Raw genomic sequence first — 21,790 nt, 5'->3', positions numbered from 1 at the left:
GAATATGATCTCACAGAAAAGAGACATAGAAGCCTCAGTTACATAAGGCACTGGTGTCCTCTGGGGAAAAGAATAATAAATTGCAAAAAGGTGCAAAAATAAAGGTGAACTCTTGCAGTTAATAATATCACAATGTAAGTGAATCTTCTTTGAACATAAAACTCGGTGTGGAAACCTAAAACAAACAAATCAATTTCAAATAAAAATCACTGAGGAAAAGATTTTCAAAAGCAGCCATACCACTGTAAATATACGCATTTTGTATGAAAAATTGTGTCAAAAATTGTGAAAAGGTATTAATATCTTAGCTACTTCACTAAGACTGAAAAAATTAACTGGCTATAACTAAAAAACTCATCTGGGAATGCTCATTTTAGAAGCTGTGTATTGCAGAAACATCAGACAACTGTTTTGGAAGTGGGATGACTGGCAAATTAATTTGGATGATATTTTAAGAAATGTTTTCATGGTAATAATGTTTCTGTGGAACCAAATTAGAAGTAATGAATATATCTGACAGTCCACTGTCCTTCTGGTTTTTATTTCTACTACAAGTTTTGTTTCTTTTTAACAGACTAACTCTTACATTCTACCAACTGAACTTTATTAGGTTACTGTTGTTATTACTGATATGTCAACCTTCATCAACAATAAAATGTATTTGTCATAGATCTCGGATTACTACATTTTGTGTAAGGGATAGTTGCTGCAAATCGTTAACTTAGAACGAGGAAGCTCAAATTTAAAAAAAAAAAAGGCATCTAAATTGAAGTCTGAGAAATGTTTAGATGCCTGATTAAATGATTCAAATTTTAAAATGTACAAAGACAACCAAAGCTTTACTTTAGATGCTTATTGTTTAAAAGCATGGTTTAACTGATGGCTTTCAAGTAAGTCATTTTAGCTTTGTGCTTTATCTAAACTATGAAAAATAATTGCAGTAATGCAGTATGCATCTATCAGCACAATGGAATGCTTATTTAGGATGGATATGCTGAGCTGCTGTAATGGTTAACTCAGGCTAAAATAGGTGGACTGGTAGGTAAAATCTGTACTAGACCTTCAGTGAAACCATATACAGAACTGCGTTTCACATGGGGCTGGGGAAAACTCAACAATTATTCATGTGAAAATTGTGAGTGAAACTTGAGGTGTTTTCTTTTAATGATCAATTGAATGCTCTTAACGGGACTTACAATTACTGTAAGAGCCAAAAAAAAAAAAAAAAACTTCCAAGAAGTGCTCAAGCACTCAAAATCACACACAAACAGTAAGTGATTGATTTTTATTCAAACTATATGTAGAATATCAGAAAACAAATGGAACAGTCACTAACCAAGACCCATACCCAAAGAAAAGATTGAATAAGAAAATTTGCTAGAAAAAGAAAGATTCTCAAAACATGTAAGAAGAATGAGGTATATATACCTATACCCAAAAAGTATTGAAAAACAAAAAATCTGTTTCATAGCAGTATATGGATGCTATATTATTGTCCCTGCATATTTCTCTGAAAATCTTAATATGTCACTGCAACACACTAAAAGGCAATGCAGAACACACTGTCTTGCACTTAGGGAATCTTCCCAAACTTAGTGGCTGAATGTAGGTTAGATTTTAGTTTATGTAAGTATACAATCTACACTGTAGAAAATGCCAATTTACAAGACAAGAACTTGCTATCTGGAATACATAAGTCACTAACTATACCGAAGTTTATGGTAAATCCAGTCTGCTTAGGCACAATGAGATACAGCACTAATCAATTATGGAACACTGCACTTTGTAAAAGCACAAAGTGTGACATAATGGTAACTGTTTGACGTATTACAGATGTCAAACGAAAAAAGAAAACAAGCCTAGAACACCAATGAGTATAAGAAGTCAAGCACGCAGAAATTAAGTTCCAGAATTCAGCCCCATGCTGTCAGTCCACATGGCTGTCATTAATAACGTGATCAGATACAGTCTAAACCCACCTGTCCCTCCTCCCCAGGAAAAAAGAAAATCTTTGTTCAAAATCTAGGACAGGTAACATTCAGTATTTCCATTTATCCTGTCAGTACCCTGTTTTATTTTCTGCACACCAACAAAACCCTACCCTGATGACACTGCTATTCACATCCTTAGAGACTTTTTAATGACCTGCATCCCTTTATTGTTTCACAATCTATGTTCACAGCATCCTTGTGAGGTGAATGGACATTACAGGTATATTTTTCAGAAGTAGAATTGAAACACTGGAATAAAAGCAAAATATCTCTATTTACTTTCAGCTTTTTCCAGCATACATATCCTTCTATATCACTTTTTCTGCAAAAGCATATAGCTTACATTGACGATTGTCAAGAAATGTACAGCACTATTGCAAATCTACTTACACAGTAAAAAAAAAGTAATGTCCTCTGAAAAGTCTGGTTCACTTGATTTGACTAGCATCACTGAACGCTGTGGCAGACGCTGTATGGACACTGTCTACTGTGTGGACAAAATCATTTCTCCAAGGAAATTTAACTGCCGTAACAACAAACCCTCTGTGATGGAAAAGATGAATCAATTTATGAACTCTACTTTCTATTATGAACTTCATGTTTTACTACAAATGTCCATGCCAAGGTAACTCTTTACGTTTTGTCATATTTATCCTCCTTAATGATAAACCATACTTATACCTGGTCATTCCCTTAGAACAATGTTTTTTATATAGCAAGCCTGATTTGAGGGAGGAACTCTAGCTTTCTACATGAATGTATACTTAAAAAGAGTGCACAATAAGGGATACAACTCTGAATGGTGAACCTAACTTTGTCAGAGAGCTGAAGGACATGCAGAAGGAGAAAACATCAATTCTAAAATACTAACAGGACACAGCCTCCCAGAAGGAGAGAGGTAGGAAGGACCAGAGAAAGTGAACAAACTACTTGAGGCAAAGGCTCAAGACTCTTCTATTGTTATTTTAAAAAGATTTCTAACTCCTTAGGTTTTTCAAGAGTAAGGTTTTTCTTCATCAACAAATTCTTCTGCTAAGCGTGTGTCCCTGCTTCTCCAACTGCACAGTTTCCCTAAGAATTGAATCAGAACATCACGACATGCACTACCTCAGTGAGGTTGTGATGTGATGAGGCCGTGCACAAAAGCCACTAAAACATTTGACTTCCGTCTTGGCAGGCTGAATTGCTGAATGTCTTGTTCCAAGGAAGGGCTCAGAATAGTTAAGCATAGAAATATACTTTAAAGATTCAGATCTGGATAGCTCACTAATATTCTGTCAGAATTTAGTTGGTTTAGAAAGGTGACATATTTTATACCTGGACAGCTGATTGTACCCTACACTACCACTAGAAATGAAGAAAGTATCTTAGAAATAACAGTATTCACTACAAAACCACCGAACAGCCATTTCGTTTGTATCTTCAGGAGAACAAGGTAAAAACTATAATCATTTAACAAGAACTTTATCACAATTAATACACACAAGGGAACAAATGAAGTCTGGATGTAGCTTTGGACTTGGACTTGATAAGATTTGTAATGTTTATGTTTTTTTAAATAGCAAATTGGAAAAAACATGCGTTTCCTCCTGTGATTTAAGAGTGACAACCAGCTGGTTTGTTAGCAGGGGGCAGTTGTTGAAGGTTTTAGAACCACTTACTGCACAGAGATCTATGACTGAGCTAACGGAGTAACTAACAGTACTAAGAGGCTGTATCCCCTCCATGCTATTTACTCTACAAAGTCGTGAGTGACAGCAATTACATAATTTTCCCTTAGCAGATGTTTACTCGGCCAAATGCAGTATCAACGTAAAGAAGATCTTCCTGATAAAAGCTCTACAAGATCTTCTTCTTAATATAGTATCATTACTCTTAGCTACTCTCCAAGGATATACAATACATGGTTAAGCCTCCAAAATACATTGCTATGGCTTCCCTTGCTTCACAGCTGTATCCCCCATCAGGTCTTCTCAGAACATACATGTGCCATTGAATATCATGGTGTACTGGTTGAACCAAAATAGTTGCCATAAAAGGACTTCTAAATTTCCATTTTGACTATCAATGATTCAATTCAGTTAAATGTGTATGCCCAGAACCCTTAGAATACGATTAATTTGTGGGTGTTCATCTCTGAGAACTTGAAAGAAGGCAAGGCTTGTAAGATGATGGAAGAAAGCACTTACTCTTATTTTCCACTAATCTGAAGCAGAAGACATGACTTAATATTTCTGGGTTGAAAGAGGATTCATTTCCTGAATTTTTGATAGTACTGAGTCTGCAGTAACATTTTACCTCAGAAGCACACCTTATTCTAGTAAGTCAAGCAGGCTAGAAACTTTTGCACGGAAGTGCCTTTCCTATCCTCTAATTATTGCATATATTCAGCTCTTGATCTCTTCTGCAGACAAAACAAAGTACATAAGCTTATAGACTGCTCTATCAGAAATTTTAACTGTTAATAATTTAAATTGCATTCCTCTTCAAGGCAATCTCTCTTACATTCTAAAGGTTATTCACATATTTAGAAATGTTTTGATAGGAATTTATTAATTGGTAAATTGAAGACATCCAACTTTAAAATGTATGTTCATTTTTTAGCACAATATATCTATTTTAAATATGGTAAGTTCCATGTGGCAAAATACGTGACTAAATATCAAGATATAGTGGCACTGCAGAAAGCAAGCTAGTAAAATGGCACCCACTTTATGTAATATTCAGATGCAAAAGAGATATCCATTTATTTCCTGCCACACTGCTATAAAATCCAGCATTTGTAGTAAAAATAAATTAGAACTAAGGGACAAACTTTTATTTCATTCTTCAAGGGTCTTTAAAAAACAGTAATACTGATGATACTTATAAAGGAACATCCCAATTAAATAGATGCAGACTCAAAACATAATTCAAATCTATACTGTAGTCTCAATTTCTCATAGTTAAAGTTGTCAAGTTTTCCATTAAATTAGTATTGGTTCTAGACACCTCAAATCAATTACAATGAAGATTCTGAATGTGCAGATTGGCATAAGTGTCCATTGATAGAGAAGCCAATATTGTGTCTGTTGCAGAATCAGTGTTTTCTTCCCTTTGCCCAACTAAGTAGAATAAAGACAAGGAACTGAAAAAAAAAAAAAAACAATTTTGGAGACATACTTGATGGGAAAGCAAACTGATTAATGAGGAAATCTTCTCCCCCTCTTCCTCCAAAACCTGTCAATTGGACTGAAATGGATATGTAGTAGCATTAAATGAGATGAGGGAAGGAAGAGAAAAGCCAAGAAAATGACTCAGTCTCCTGGCCATGTTTCCAAAGAATAAAAACGTATAGGTTGCAGAAGGAAAGGTAACATTTTATTAAAGTACTTCTACAGTTTTCACTGTCATGTATTTAGAAATATCTGTACGAATCACTAACTAGGAAAAGATTTTGTATAAAATAATTAAATGATGAGTATTACTGATCATACATTTAAACACAGAGCACCCCACTAAATCATACTGTATTCTTTTATGAAGAAAAGAGGAAATGAGCTTTATAAGTGATAATTATTAATATCACAAGACTTCTTTGATTTGCATTTACAGAGAAGCATACAAAATTTGAAGAAGAATAACAAAGTATTACTTTTACTCAAAATTTTTGTTTATTATTTGTCTATAGAAGTTAGATCATTAGGTTTATTAACTTACAACATCTCCGTCAGAAATTTCATAACCTATCTTTAAAAAGATTATGTATGCACCCACCCTATTCTTGTAATTCCAGCTTCAAACATAAAATTTTATTCCTCTGTTCCTTCTCCATATTATTCTTGTAGAGATGAATTTTGAATGAATGAGCAATAAAATGGATTGTGGCATATTTGTATAACACACTTTAAGGAATAAACAACTACAGTAGAAGTAAAATCATCTCTTCATGCATCTGTGTACACATATACTTCACTCTGCGCAAAGGTTTGGTAAACATGGATAGGTGGCCATTTTCTGATTCTGTCAATGTCTACAACAGGAATGTTCCTGAGAAGGGAAAGAGAAGGCGCTTATGCCCTAACAGAGTGAATGGTCAGAACAGGGCATCCTCTGCAACCCCTGATCCTCTTAACCTCAAAGACTCTCTATTAAAACTACATCAACATTTGTCCAAATAAGGATTCCGTAACAGATCGACTTGCATAACTGAGGTTCCCCTGGCTGTGTTTTTGTATGAACAGTCACAGTCGATCTGTTATGGAAGCCCTCTTGACAGAACCAGAAAATGGCCACCTATCCACGTTTACCAAACCTCCGCGTAGAAAATTTGGATATAAGGATGGCTTTGGTGCAGATTCCTAGGGCAACTGCAGTACAGACTACTTTCTAGAAAATTCAGTGTAATGCCTAAAATCGTCCTACAAACAGGGTCCAGAAAGAGTATTCACCCTCCACTTCATTCCAGAATATAGAAATATATGACTTCTACCTGTAATGGAACATGTAAGGGAAGCAACTGTTTTCCAGTATGTGTAAAATCATTTTACTTTGATTAATTTGAAAACCTGGCAGTGGTGGCAGCAGGAACAGGAATAGCAGGAGCAGACACCAGCCAGCAGCAAAAGGTATTTGTTTAACAGTAGAATATTTCAATTATATTTTACCAGATTCTTAATTTTAGAACTGCTTTTACACAAAGAACTAGAATTTTCCAGAAAGGAAATGACTTCAGTCTTGTATGCCATAACACACTGCATTATCAAACAGTCAAACCTGAAATGTTGCAGAGGCTCTGCATACTATCCAAATGACAGAATGTGTTTAGCCACAGAAGACCAAATAATCAAGTTAAATCATAAATTTCTCCAAAGATATGAAATGAATATTTTAAAAAAAGAGCACCTCTACATCCATGTTAAGGATCTTAATTAAGCATTCCCATTTTCAAAAGCCATACATAAAATGCTGGCATAAGGTTTAATCTAAATGGGCCAAAAGACATTGTGCTTTAAAATATATAAGAGATTATGACTTCATTCTTAGTGAGAATATTTGTCTTCTTGGATGGAGATCAAACAGCAGCGAATTTTGTTTCTCTAACTTCCACACTAAACTATTTGAGAGAACTGAAATATATCACAGGCTGTTAAATCTTAAGAGAGAAAAAAAATTTACAGTGTGCAGGAGCCCATGAGTAAGGTCAACAATTAGAAACACATCTTATCAGTGATCCCCTCCCTCTCTACAAGTTATCAGTTCAATATGGAGTATAATTTCAGTCTGCGGTCTTTCAAAACTTTGAATGCAATGGCTGTCCAGCTAGTTTACCAATAGTCTCTCTGTAGATAACATAATTATAATCGGTGCCATCACTTTACCTTAATGAACTTCAATGGAAAACGTATTAGGAATAAATTTTAAGTACATTTTTATTTGTAGGATTACCATAGTTGACAACAAAGATGAAGCCCTATATTACTACTGCCAAAACAAAACATGGACTACATTTTATTTCAATTGAAGCCCAGCTAAAGCCTGTCACAAAAAAATAGTTTCTTGTCACAAAAAATAGTGACAAGTAATCAATGCCCTAAAATAAACATGGAAAGAACGTTCACACTGTATGCTTCAAAAAACTCATATTAAGAGATCCTGAGAGCTCTTATACCAAAATTGTTTCCAATTATTTAGAGAAAAATTCTGTTCTGATAGTGAGGTTAAAAAACAGGAATTTCTGAGATTCAGTCCCATTCCAGGCATGTTATAGTGCAAGCCATTTTATACTTCTGTCTCTACTTTCCCTTTGGGAAAGGGATGACAAACGAGAAGTGGAGCATGTTATAAATTTGACAGGATTAGTAAGAAAAATACGATTTTAAAGGGAGAAGATTCTAAACAAACGCCAGTATTAAATACACCACAAGTCAGTGTATTTAGAAGAAATAAAAGAGCATTTGACTACATTGATAGCATATAGGTAATTCCCTTTCAGCTAATCCATTTCTCACTGGCTAATGAAAAGTCATTATTCAACCTCAGTATTTTTGTACCATCACATATCCAACATTGTAAATGACATTCTATAATGTATTCACAAATCATTATGACCCAAGTTATATCAAAATCAATCTGTAGTTTTTATGTAACAAAGTACGGCAACTAAGATGTGGAAACAACATAGCTCTTAACAGACAGCACTTAGCATCATCATATAAATAGAGCATATACAAATTATTAGTGAATTATATTGAGACTGTGAAAACAAGAAAAGCTGTGGCCAATTACATACCCGCCTTTAATATAGTCAAGGAATGAAACTTCTGTTTCAATTAGGAAGGAAAGCAATGTTACCTGAAAGCAAATAAAAGAGTCAGACATGAATTGTCATTTCTCAATCAAACAAGTAGGGACATAAGCACAATGCTTTTGGAGGTCTATACTTATGCCATAATTTCCTACAGTATTCATATTTCCTACAGCATTAGGGAAAAAAGAAGATATAAAAAATACAAAGTAATTTCAAGAAGCAGTTTTTGAAAGGGAAGAGAGAAATCTGGAAGTCTATCAGAACTACTACTTTTATCTTTTACTTTAAAAAAAAAAAAAAAAAAAGGGAGAGAAGGTAGTATTTCAGGGCAGGTTACCACATGCATGTCTGCTAGTCACAGTACACTGCACCTACACACTAATATTAGATGCCAGACTAACTCATCTTTTCTGTGATGAATTTAACTTTGTTGATAGAACTCATTTACAATTATTATATCTCCTTTTTCATCACATACTAAAAGTAATACTGAGTATTGAAGGAAGCCAAGAAGAAAAAAATCTAGTAAATTATACATATGCATGTAACATGTAAAAATATTTGAAGTGGAATATAACATAAAAAATGTGAAGATAAGAAATTTCTTCACTCCCAACTTCTATCATTCAGAAATTATATGGGTTCAAAACACAGGCAGCAGTCTAAAGCGTTACTAGTATTTCCAGTGCTTGAGTTACAGTAGCTTAAACTCAAGACGATCCAGCATTCAACATCTTCAGATATTCACAAAGCAAAGAATTTAGTCCAAATTGTTTTCACTTTATTTAAAATGTGACATGAAATTTTCTCACAACAGAAGTGCACCAGGCATTCAGTGAGAACTGCTCAACTACTCAAAGCAAAGCCACTGACTGATAGAGATACAAGGAGTGAAAAGAGAAAAGACATCTGTCAGTGCAAATAAAATTTGATTTGTTTCCAACAGCAGCGCAAAATAAAATTTCAAAATATTCCTATGGTTCAAATTTGGATTGAGGAGATTATAGGTGACAATTCTCTCTTCTATCCTACTTCCTGTGTCCCAGGTTTTCCGAGATCCTTAGTGACTTCCAAAGTTTAAGGCCATAGAATTACCTTTCTAGTTGAGAACAGAAATCATAACAAAGTCCTACCAGACTATAAATAGCATAGTCTGGAATATACGACTGAAATTTCTATTCATTTGCCACTATATACAATCATTTTAATGGTTCATCAGTTATTACAACACATCATCGTGTTCCTAACTAATTTAGGCAAATGTTTTGAGTGAATCTAGTTTTAAAACGTAAAAAAATAAAACAGACAACATCCAAAGCGATCAAAGTATATACTTCCAATAATTAGTGACCTTCCAATTTTTGCACAGTGAATTTCAAATTTCACTACTTTGTTTGAAACTAATCAGAAACACATTTTTAGAAACATTTCTGCTTAGCGTGTTTGTCTGAATTTCAAATGACTCTCTAAGTCATTATTTGACTTGAGATGAATTGAGATGGTTACTGTGTCTACATAGTTCTTAAAAGCAGTAGTGAGATAGTAGTCAGTGATCTGTATCCACCTCACTGAAATTTTTGCGAAGCCAACTTTCTGTTAGTGAGTGATGGTCTTGGGAATTTAGGAAACTGTGGGACAAACAATATCTAGGGTGAAGAATGAGAGGAAGAAGTAAGAAGAACATTGCAGAGAGACATACAGAAAAGTGACAACCCTGAGAAGTATACAGGAACCCTGAAGGTAAGAGAGAAGTAAAAAAGTGGAGCTATGAACGTGACAGGTCATGTGAAGATGAAGGGCAAATGGGGGAAAGGAGGACATGATAAGAAGAGAAGTTATGAAGCAATGGTAGAGAGCATGGTAGAGGAAAGAAAATTACTACCACCAAACCCTTTAACAGAAATTTCATTGCAATTTGAGAGAAGAGATAAGAAGACACAGTTGTTTGTGTCTGCACAGATACGAGTAAAGTACATTCTTTCAAATACAGATAGCTATCTGTGAAGTTGTTAATAGATTTAAAACCCAAACCAACAGGAAAATATGTACATGCAATTGTTTTTTTGCTGTTCTGTACCCTAAGCTTGATTCCATACCTGCAATTTTGAGTATATTAACTTTCAGTATTGATTTAAAATAATCACTTTTTCATAAGTTCCAAACTCATTGACTTAGCAAAACAGAACTTTATTCTAACACATTGAAGTCTAGTAAAAGGAACATATTAGAAAAAATAAAGAATTTTTAATGAATAAGAACTCATGTGGTAAATTTCCATGGACAAACTGCTTCTGTTTGCTTTTTTATTTAAAACAAAGGTACACTAAAAATAAATGATCATTTTCCTACTGATAAACTGACTTATACAAGAATGTGAATATGACAAACCATTCCTTCAGCGCTGCAAATCAGAGTGAGAGCAGCACTGCTGACTGCAGTGGAACTGCTCATGTGGAAAAAAATCCCTTGCTGGATGTGTTTTCAAAAATCATATCTAAAGTCTGATTAGTCTTTCCTAGACACAATTCTTCAACATTTATCTTCATTTTTCATAAATAATATTGAAAGTATCTTGAATGCCAGAACACAGAAGCTCAGAAAACGCTGAAAGGAATTCTTTGTACTGCTAGCAAGTAATTCATAACACAGAATATGGAATATGAATAATTCCCAAATTATAGTAACAGAACTTTCAACATTATCAAAAATCTGCTGGTAATATAAAATGGTGAATCTTCTTGGTTTCACCATGAGAGGCATGACTTACCAGCTATTAGTGATGCTAGCTTAGCAGTTGAATTTAAAAAGAAAATTGAATTTTGAAAGAATTTGACTGCAATTTCAGTAGAGCTCATTTTGAAACTCATTGGCAACTAACATCACACTTGGATCATGGCTTTTATCCTTTTCTTCAAATAAAAATAGTCTGAAAGAAGAAATGCAGTACTACAGTAAACAGTTTACTGTTGTGTTCTTTGAAGAAGGTTCCAGTCTAACTCTCTTAAATTATGTCAGCTACACTGTGTTTCAAGAGAAAAGGAAAGCATCTAGTAACATAAAACATATTTACTTACTGTTCCAGAATTAATATACTTTTTCTTTTTCCCTTTTTTCTTTGGATTTATTACCTAGAAACACAAAAAAAAATATTAAAGTAGCATCATTTATGACTTAACATAAAGATAGTTCTTAAGATACTTTCAAGGGAGCAAGTAGTCTATTTTCTACTAGTATATTTTCTAAATATATTCAGCACACTGAACGCACGGAAGAGCATCTGCAAGGAAAGAAGGGCCCAGATCATACTGCCCTAAAATGGAAATGAGTTAAGTCACCTGATGAAAATGACCACCACCTGCTTGATGCGCAGGAACTGTGGAGGCTCGATGCCTTCCCACTATACATGAATCTCCAGAGAACTATCAAGCAATATACATTACATTTCTTGAATGTCTTGAACTCATTTCTGCAAAATATCCCAGTGTTGACATGAAAAAAATAATTTTCCTTCTGAATACCTATCCACTCAAAGGCAAGTCTCAGTACGATTCATTACAAACACATTAAAGATGCATTCCTTGTTTACTCCGAACGGTGCATAGAATTGGAAGTAAAATATTATTTTGTTAATTAGGTTGATCAACCTTCTCCCACGCAACAATGAAATTCAAATCTTTGTGGCTTACTGCCAAGTTTTACTGTAAACTATTCACAGATGTTCTCTGAATGACAAGGGATGAAAGCAATCCCAGTAGCAACCTTAGCCCTTTAACTGCTATACAATATTTAAACAATTATGCCTGAAAATGGGGGGGGAAAGTAAAATATGTCCTCCAGAAATGTCCCCCACCCAAAATGAAATTATATTTAAAGATTATATTCCTTGTACAACATAGAACAGCTGTGAAATATAAGGCAGAAAGAGATAACTATCATTTGAGGTCTCCAGAACAGGCTACACGAGAGTGATTCTGTCTTTCTCTCCAATATGCTACATCATTATCTGGAGAGTATTCTTCAAAGCTTTTATTGCTGTACATAAGGCAACCTTCCAGCCCTCCCAGAAAAATCCAATCACTCCACTTCCTAACAGTGGCTGGATTGGTGAGCAATGAATTAAATCTTATGTAGTCATGATTTATGCACAATGCAATGATTCTCGTTGAATCACTCTTAGCCAGAAGGTGAGTCCTGCTGAGGATCGCCCAGAATAGGAAGATGAAGGTAACAGACGGCCTGCCTGCCCTGTGGCCCTTCATTCACAGCTATCCAGAACCCAGTGGTCAAGCCTGAGTTAGCAGCACATTTCTGGCCAGCAGTCATTAATTGCCCAAGAAGAGATCCATCTGAATCTTCTGCTTCAGATAACTTGACAATTAGCTTCTTAGGAATTGCTAGGAAATGCATTGGAGCTTGCAGTGGAATACCTTGGAAAATAAGGCATCTATCTGGGACCAAAGACTACTTAAATCATAGCTTATCTTTCCCCGGTAATTTTGGGTACTATTGTTACTCTAATAATATTTACGTTCCTTGTTTTTGCTGAAATTTCAGATAACTTTATAAATGAAAGAGCTTTTTAGCCTCTGAAAGCTTTCCACCAATGCACTAACCTAGGAAACATGAACTCCTGGCTATTAAAAAAAGTAAATTGAAGGGAGCTTGTTATAGCAATCTTTCTAATTGGGACACCCAATTAAGCACAAATTTCTCTTTCTGCCTTAGGTCAGTCTCTAAATGTAAAACAATTTGTCCAGTCCCTTTTGTTCTGGTCTTGCAGAGACTTATCAAGCAGAAGCAATAGCAAAACAGAGCAGACTGTGATGTGGGGGGCAAACACAGGATGCTCAGCAAATGTATTTAAGAAAAAATAAGAAGTATAGAGCAAAACACCTGATTCAGCTGTTTAGCTGAGAGATTGTACACAATCCATTCACTTAGTCTGTGAGCATGTGTGAAATGGAGAGTGCTAAAAAACTTTAACACAAATGCCTGGACATAAGCACACATACGTGAAAACGCAATAGCATGTATTTTCTCTCTACAGGCATGTGGAATACATGTATTATTTCCCTATGAAAATTGCTACCGTTGAGCCCCTGGATCTCTTCATGGTAATACTGCTCCAATTAAGCAGACAACCTGTCCCCAAGCGCCGTCACCATATCAGTTGCAGTCATTTCTGTATCAAGACTGCATACAATCAGAAAGGTGATTAGATGCTTAGATACCATTTCATCCGTAAGCACTAGGCTAATGTTGGGAGAAAAAGCAATGATATAAGGACAGGCAGGGCAATCAGACAACAAGATTTAGTTGCTCATTACCCATATCACCTAAATTAGGAGGAATACTTCCTGGCTTTTGGTACAAATGAACAAAATAGGGGGAGGAGGGGTGAGGAGGAGGAACTTGGAACGCTTCATATTGTCCTTCCATGGAAAAAAACCCCAATTCCTTTTGCTAGAATTCTGGAAGACACAACAGTGCAGATGCTTGACATACACTCAGATAAGCCAGTATACAGGATAGCAGTGGACAAACATACTATCTTTGGTTCAAAAAGGAGGACAACCATGTTATTTCAGCACCAGAGCTGACCTTCAGGCTAAGACAATTTAGGCAGAACTTACTATCTCAGGTATAGTGTAACTCTAACACATCTATGTTGCTTCCAGCTCTGAAGCATATTCTCAGCCTTTGCAGTTGCTGTAATACATGCTGTCATCTACCGAAGATTAATCCAAAGTGATCTAAACTATACATAGAAACAATGGGGTCTCAAAATCAAAAATGAAATTTCCTGGATTTGCAAGAAAACAAGTCGAAGTTTAAGACTTTGGAACATAACGTATAATAGAGTCGGCTAGTTGAAACCTCTTCTCACTGACAAAAATGTTTAAAAGCTTTTCCTCCTACTCCCTCTCCTTATTTAACATATTTTGAAATTTCATATTGTGTCTTTCATTCCAGAATGAGATTTTGGGGGGGGGGGGGGAGTATTAATTTAAAAATTTAAAAATGAGGAATTTAATGCATGAGTCTTAATGCTCAGACTTTGTTGTCAATTGTTTGTGTTCAAATCTGAGATATTTTGGAAGAGAAATTTCCAAAAAAAGGTCATTAAAATGGGTCCCTTTATGACATCCTAAGTTCGTGCATCTCAGTTTTTGTTTGCATAAGCTCACTGACTGCTTGTGAGAATAAACTGCAGCATATTTTGAAGTCTACATTTTTTGCAAATCCCAATAATCTCAGACTGCATTAAGAAAGAAGTATTAAATTAGTGATTTATTAGAACTAGACTAAACAAAGAAGCCTGCACAATTCTGACAGCAGGGAGAAAAAAACAGAAGACAAAGAACATTAAGAGGAAATGTGGTTGTAGTCTACATTTACCTACAATACATAAAAAGATCTTCCTGCAGTTAGAAGATATCTAATAATAAAAATTTCTATAATTAAATTAACAAATGCCTATCGATCCCAACAATTGGCAGATGAACTCAATGCAGCCTAACTGAAAATTACATGCACATTTTTAAGCAAAGCTATAACTGATCACAGGAAAAAATTATCAATAAGTAAGCTCTTTGTCACTTCTAATTCTAGTATCAAAACTAGGTGAAATTCTGAAGTCTAGTCATATGAATGTACACCTAGTGCAGGAATTACCAGATATTCTTTGCCTATGAGAAATCAGCATGCAAAACACAATGTGTCACAGTTGGTAAAAGGAGAAATAAATGACAAATTGCTGAGACACACATGGGAATAACCCAGTACTCGCTCCAAGTTATGCCATACCAATCCAGAAGCCTGAGTTGGTACAAAGCAATGCTCTTAGGCCCTCAGTCCTTCTTTACAAAAGGAGAAATGTGAAATAATTCCAACACTGATTCTAGCAAGCACTGTGCGCGTCTGACCAGTTTGCCATTAAAATATTGAAAGTTTTCTCCCTTATTTCCTTAAAGCGAATAAATATATCCCAATACTTACCTCATACACATTGAACTGAGATTGCCCTCTAGACAACTCTCTGTAACTTGTTGTGAATTCTCCGATGAAATCATGGCTGTATTAAAAAAAAAAAAAAAGTTTTCAAATCACATGCACAACATGACTAATTTACATATGCGTTACACATACATATGAAAAAGAGAAACACAGCCAATATGAACACCTGAGAAAGCAGTAATGGCAAAAGATATCATTTGCTTAACAATCTGTATTTTCCTTCTGCTACATATTCACTCATAATAATAATTTACGAACGAAAAGTATTAGATTAAATCTTTCTGAAAGCTCCTGCTTAAGTTACCCAGCCATACAGTGAAGACTAGGCTGTAAATTAGAGATCAGCCTCATGTAAGCTTACAGAATCTGAAAAAAACAGAGTGAGCTATCAAAGACTATCACCGTTTTCTCACTGGATCACCCCCGGTACCACAGATATATGACTGAAAGTATTAAGGGGGAGGAGGGAGTAATTTGCACTCTGAAAGACCAAATCTACAAATTTGTGCAAGACGATTGCCTAACAGGTGGCTACACAACTCCCAGTAGTCATGAGACCTTCTGTTCCTATTCTCCTCCACCCTTTCCAGCTGAAGTTTTCTCACTGCTACTCCAGCTCCTATTCCCTCCCGGCCACGCGTCCCTCTGTTGCCTTGTTTCCTAGCAAAGCACTGTAGCTCCTCTATACTCTTCCTCCACAACTGATGCATTGTGCAACTGCCATATACCTCTTTACTTTTCCTCCAATGGTAAACTAGAACGGAAAGTCAAAGTTTTAGGATTTTATTACTTTAAAAATTTGTTTTTAAGAAATAAACATATTTCTAGTCAAGTTATAAATATTAACAGCAAATTTAAACATATCTGTTCAAGACGAGGAAAATACGGAAACCATTTACAGCAATATGACGTTTCTTGATTTAGTCATAAGGAAATGAAAAAAAACCCCCAAAATAAGCATCTCACTTTATGAAATCAGCATGAATTCACAAAATATGTAACATAAACAATTGGAGGTCCAGTAATCATGTCAATGCCAATGAACCAAGAAAAGCATCCCCTACAAAGCTTGAGAAATATTGTATAGTGAAGATATTACTGATTATTCAGATACAAAAGGGACCACTTCTCATGAATCAATCCCCTTTTGGTTGAGAGATTAAGAAATTACTTCTGAGATAGAAAGATTATGACTTTTCTTAAGAAATACATATTGGAGATATTGACTTCTTTCCCTTAATGCTCTTTAGAGGATAACAACTATTTAATGAGGAAAGAGGAAACCATCCACATAAGCAATGGAACTTGAGATCCATAAAGGCTCAAATACTATGTAGTACATAAGCTATATTTAATTCTGGGGTATCGTAACAGTTGGGAAAAAATGCACCTTGGTTAAGGAGGAATCTTGTTCTTTCATAAGAGTTCCTACCTTAAATGTTCCAGTCACCTTGTATTTCTCAAAGGCAGACACTCAAATGATAGCTGAATGACTAAATATGAACATGCTGTAGCAAACTGAGAAACCTAAGCAATTCCAGAGAGGGTTGTCCCTGGGAAAAACTTAAAACTGCATAAAAACAACTGTTTCCTTATTTCAAAGAGATACCAGAACGTCTCTTTTTCTTATAGCAATATACATAGCTTGGTGAACGGAGCTAGAAATTCCTCTGAATTATCATGTTACAAAGGTAAAATAAAAATGAGCCTCTGAGTTCTCTGCACTGAGAAGACCAACAATCTGGATCTGAACGCTCACTATTCAGGTGGATATAAGCCCCGCAACTAGGCTGGCTCTGAAAGATGGAGTGCTTGTGGGACATCATTTGCCCTTGCTGGCAGAATAGCTCTTTAAGAAAATCAAGACACTCATCCCTCTCAATATTCATGAGCACCCATCACCAAACAGATCTCCTTATTAGTCTCTGGATTGAGACTCCAAGACAAAAGACCTCTTTGATTTTTGGCCTCCTAATACCAAATATTCCTAGATTTAAATACTTTTGGCCATGAATTGCATATCAGAAGTCTGAATCGGTGGCTCACATCTCTTACTACATTAAATAATCACTTGAACGCCAACTTTTTAAATCTGCTTTTAAATCTGGTACTATGTTTTGCAGTGTCGAAAATCTCTTTCAGAATCGCGTTAATTTTTTAATGATCCGAAGGAAAAAAATTGAGGAAACAGAAATCACCACAAGAAATTAATCAATGAGTAGAGTGAAAAATGCAATAGTTTAAAAAGTTCAACTAAGCAGCTGCAGAAGGAAAATAATAGTGGAGGTCAAGAAATAAAGTGAGAAAGCCTAGAATCTGACACTTAAAATCTCTCTTGCAGTGTTTAGACTCTCATATGACTGCTTTGGCAGCTCTGGTTATCATGCACTCTTTATAGCTTTAAAAATTAAGAAAAATAAAACAAATACACTTTATTCTGAGCATAAACACCAAGATTATCAAGTCGCTTTTGTACATGTATGCTAGGTAACAATTTCCCATTTAAATCTCTACTCTGTACTCCAACATTAACGAAAAAGTCTTCAGAGAGAAATAAAAACACAAGAGTATTGCTGATGACCGTCTTTTAGTATTCACACAGCCCCGAATTCAGATAAAGGAAAGAAGCCTGCTGTACTTGTAGGGACTTTCAGTGAAGAACAACTTGCCTCAATTTTCAGTTTTCTTTTTCAAATCTGCATGAATCTCTTAGCAAGCGGCTCCAATATGATTGGTTAGTAGAACCATTCTTTCCTGATAAAATAATGATACCTCAAACAACGTGCACCTACACTGTTACATCACTTGTTAGAATTTAAAAGTAACGTGAGTGTGATAGCTGTGTTACTCCCTCTCTGATGATGTGTTCAACGTCAAATGTAAGTACACTAAAGAATTCCTTAGAGACACTGGTCTCTCACTTCTTGGGCCCATTCTACACCCACTAGACTTTTTGCCATTCGAATTTTTATGTCACGCATATCAGCAACGTATCCCTAAACAGAGTCTTCCAAATGGTTTCACAAAGATGAATGAAGTCAGAATTCAGCACTGAAAATACAACTAAGCTAATATTTCTGTTCAGGATGCACAAAATTGAAAAAATTGTAAGATGTGTTTGAAAAAAACCAAAAGCTAAGAACATACAATTTCTCTTATCAATGTAATTCATGAAAATCATAGTAAGAAGCTCAATCCAAACCATGCTGGAGCAGTTTTCCCAAAGCACAGCTAACATAGGATGAGGAAAAAAAAAACAAAAAACAAAAAACAAAAAACACCCCTAACTCAGGACTGCTGAATAAAAAAAAACACACTGATGCAGGGATCAAATATATGCATGGGACTGTTGTCTTACTGAATATCCCAAAATAGTTATCGTAATTTGACTTAGCTATCTAGCAGGCTTTCTGATCATCTTTCAAAGGTTGTCTTCGTCCAGACTGCGCTAGCGCAAAATGATTCAGCCTAGTGAGGTAATTATCCATGCTTATAAATAAAGGGTCCATCAAAAGTGGAAATTAATGTACGTTGCATAACAGCAGCATTACACGAGAAACTGGTAAGACTGCTACAGGCATTTCGAATAGGATTCATCTCAGATACATTTGGCAACAGCAAAGTCAAATTAGCCATTTAGGTTCTTGCTATGATCATAAGTAAATCACAGGAACCATCAAATGGCAGTTTATTCCAGTTAGGACAGATTCTATCAGAATCTAGAAGGTCATTTTCCCCTTTTGACTCCTGAAGCAACCTAAACAACCAGTTCAGTCTAGCTGACTGATTTTTAAATTGTCTGAAGTTACATAAAGGAGTGCTGCCTCTTCTCTCTGAGGAAGTAATATGCAAAATGGCAGTGTTCTGTCTGCTTCTAAATTCACAAATGATAGAAAGTGGCTAAAAACATCGTACAATTAGAATAAAAAATAGAAAATAAACATGTAAATAAAACTTTTGTTTTTAGATTTTTCTGGTAGGTATTCAGAGTGGGATGCAAGCAAAAGCAGATTTCTTTCAAACTGTTTGGGAGGCTACAGAAGCTAACGATTGCCTGAATTCCACAGTATGTTGAAGATTTCACTCACAGTTGCAGCTATACAATGCTATTTGTCAGATTTCTTTAAGCTTGCTTTTTAATCATACTTCACCTTCAGATTCTGGACGAAATGGGACAGCAAAGGGGGTCTGACATTAATACAATATATAATATTTAATTTAAACTGGAAAAATTATTTAATTCTTCATTTCCAGGTTATTTTCAAACATTATTATAGTTTATATACAGAAACGTAAACATATCCCATTTTTTAAGGATTTGGCAAATCTAAGTGAGGAAGAGGGGACATTTAATAGAGATTGATCTTTATAGTGATGCACAGACATTTTGCTAATATAGCTTTCTTAATTTAAGTCTTCATATTTTTAATTGCGAAAATATGTTACTTTGTCACACTTATCTAATCAAGAAGGATGAATTTGCACTAGCAGGAGGCATTCACAGAGGGTAAACGTGATAAGAATGCTTGTAAATCAACAGGCTTCATGGCAGAATCAAAAAGACAAAAGTCTAAACCAAGAAAGCTGAAACTGGTTTTGGCCCTTGGCTACAAATAAATGAATGGTGGGACAGGATAAATCTGCTTATTATGATTATAAGATCAGCTGGCCACACTAGCACAATATCATTCATAGAAAGGATTCAGAGTATTCATAGAAAGAATATGCATTATCTATATTACAGACATTATTACATAATAAATAATATACTCTCAAAAATCCAAATGCAAGGTAAGTGCATATTCAAGCATTTAAAAATATAAATTAAGATGAAAAGGAAATAATTAAGACAGACCGGCTTATAGAGAAATAAAAATCAACATATCCATGTGTAACAAACAAATATTAGTGCCACGATTTATGAGTATAGTTTCTAATTAAGATATTGAGATGGAAGCTCAATTACTTTTAAAAGAACAAGAGGTATTAATCCAGTCTGATCAAAAATAATCCTGTCTTGTTTGACAAAGTAAGGACAAACTGAAAAGTTAATTTCTTCAGAAAAAGAGGTAGACTCAGTAGAGAAAGTGAGCCTGAAACGGAGCAGATTGCTTCTCTTGAAATCAGCCACAGAACTTTAAAACTGTTTTCTACCTTCTACCTCTTATTGATGGAGTTATTTAAAACTTGTCTCTTCCAACTCCAGACCTTATAACAACCTTTCGATGAGGCCAGACATGGAAATGAACATTCAAACACAATTTCAAATTATGATAATATGTAGTTTCCATGTGTCAATATCTAGGCAACTGTGAAGTAGCATATGCGGAAGTTATTGCCGGGTCAGGCCTTTTATCATCCTTAAAAAGAACAGCAATACTTCATCAACCAATATATTAGGTGAAGAAAGGAGGAGATTGTCAGATGAAGGCGTATTTCTCTCTTTATACATGTACAATAAGGGTTAACACCAACGAGAGTCACAAAATTGATTTTACAGATCATAACACGTTCGGTCTTGCTTGTTCCAGATATAAACTTACACATATGGCATTTGAAATGAGCTGATACGTCAGCATTTACCCCAAATTCAAAACAAGACAGAACTGCAGCACAGCAGAACTTTTTTTTTCCCCAGTATCTGTACCTTTAAATATCACTAAAGTACATTCTCTTGTGCTGTTCTGGCCATTATATGTTTATACATTTTTAAATGTATGTGCACGGATAAACCTAAAGACTAACAATGGAAATAATATCTTACCTTCCATCTCTATCCCAATCATATACTTCCACTTTAATTGTTCTGAAACAATATAAAAAAAGCGAAAATATCATTAATATGTACTAGGATTAACTTTAATACTTATATTTTAAAAGTATATGCATGTAATCAGCTATGCCAACTCCAGAAAGCGGAACCTTCCAGGCATTTCTCACGGCACAGAAAATAGCAAATCACTCAGGTCACCCAATACACCTTAATTAAATTAATAGTAAAATACAGCAGAAACTGAGGAAACAATTAAACTCATTAGGAGTATAACCAATATAGTTTTGCGTGCTGTATTTGAATTTACTGTATTTCTCTGTAAGAGATACTCTAAACCTTGAAGAATTATAGAAGTTTTTAAGAAAAGCAGCAAAACCTTTTTGTGAAGGTTTCTTTGGAATATGCTAGTATCTGGAAAGGATACCAACTGCAGGGTAGATATTTGAGAAGAAAAGTGCAGAACTTCAGAGGATAAAATTAATAAACAGCACAACACACATTAATAGCAACATTCACAATACAAAGTAATGCACATTTAAAGCAGTAAGAAAGTAAAGCAGGACGTACACTTAAATGAAAAAACTACTCTGGAACAGAATGAAGCATCAATGTGGTAGACAGCTCAGTATTAACCTCTACTAAATGTTTTGTAGTGGGGCAAACTGAAAACAGAGTGTGATCCACACATGATTTTGTGAAGGCCCTGTCTGTGGCTGCAGA

General features: G+C 35.0%; 1 protein-coding gene across 2 annotated transcripts in view; it reads right to left on the bottom strand.

Annotated features, from left to right (window-relative positions):
* CPNE8 (copine 8) overlaps positions 1 to 21,790 on the bottom strand; it is a 101,427-nt gene that overhangs the window by 26,398 nt on the left and 53,239 nt on the right. For both annotated transcript variants that reach the window (XM_068930782.1, XM_068930786.1), the window contains exons 10-13: positions 21,062 to 21,103; positions 15,280 to 15,355; positions 11,355 to 11,408; positions 8,263 to 8,324 (exon numbers count right to left, since the gene is read on the bottom strand). In XM_068930782.1, coding sequence (XP_068786883.1) covers positions 8,263 to 8,324; positions 11,355 to 11,408; positions 15,280 to 15,355; positions 21,062 to 21,103 — 234 coding nt within the window. The remainder of the gene's footprint in view (positions 1 to 8,262; positions 8,325 to 11,354; positions 11,409 to 15,279; positions 15,356 to 21,061; positions 21,104 to 21,790) is intronic.

Source organism: Struthio camelus, chromosome 1 (assembly GCF_040807025.1).
Source record: "Struthio camelus isolate bStrCam1 chromosome 1, bStrCam1.hap1, whole genome shotgun sequence".
NCBI lineage: Eukaryota > Metazoa > Chordata > Aves > Struthioniformes > Struthionidae > Struthio > Struthio camelus.
The sequence above is the reverse complement of the archived record's forward strand: the minus strand, read 5'-3'. Positions and strand labels throughout refer to the sequence as shown.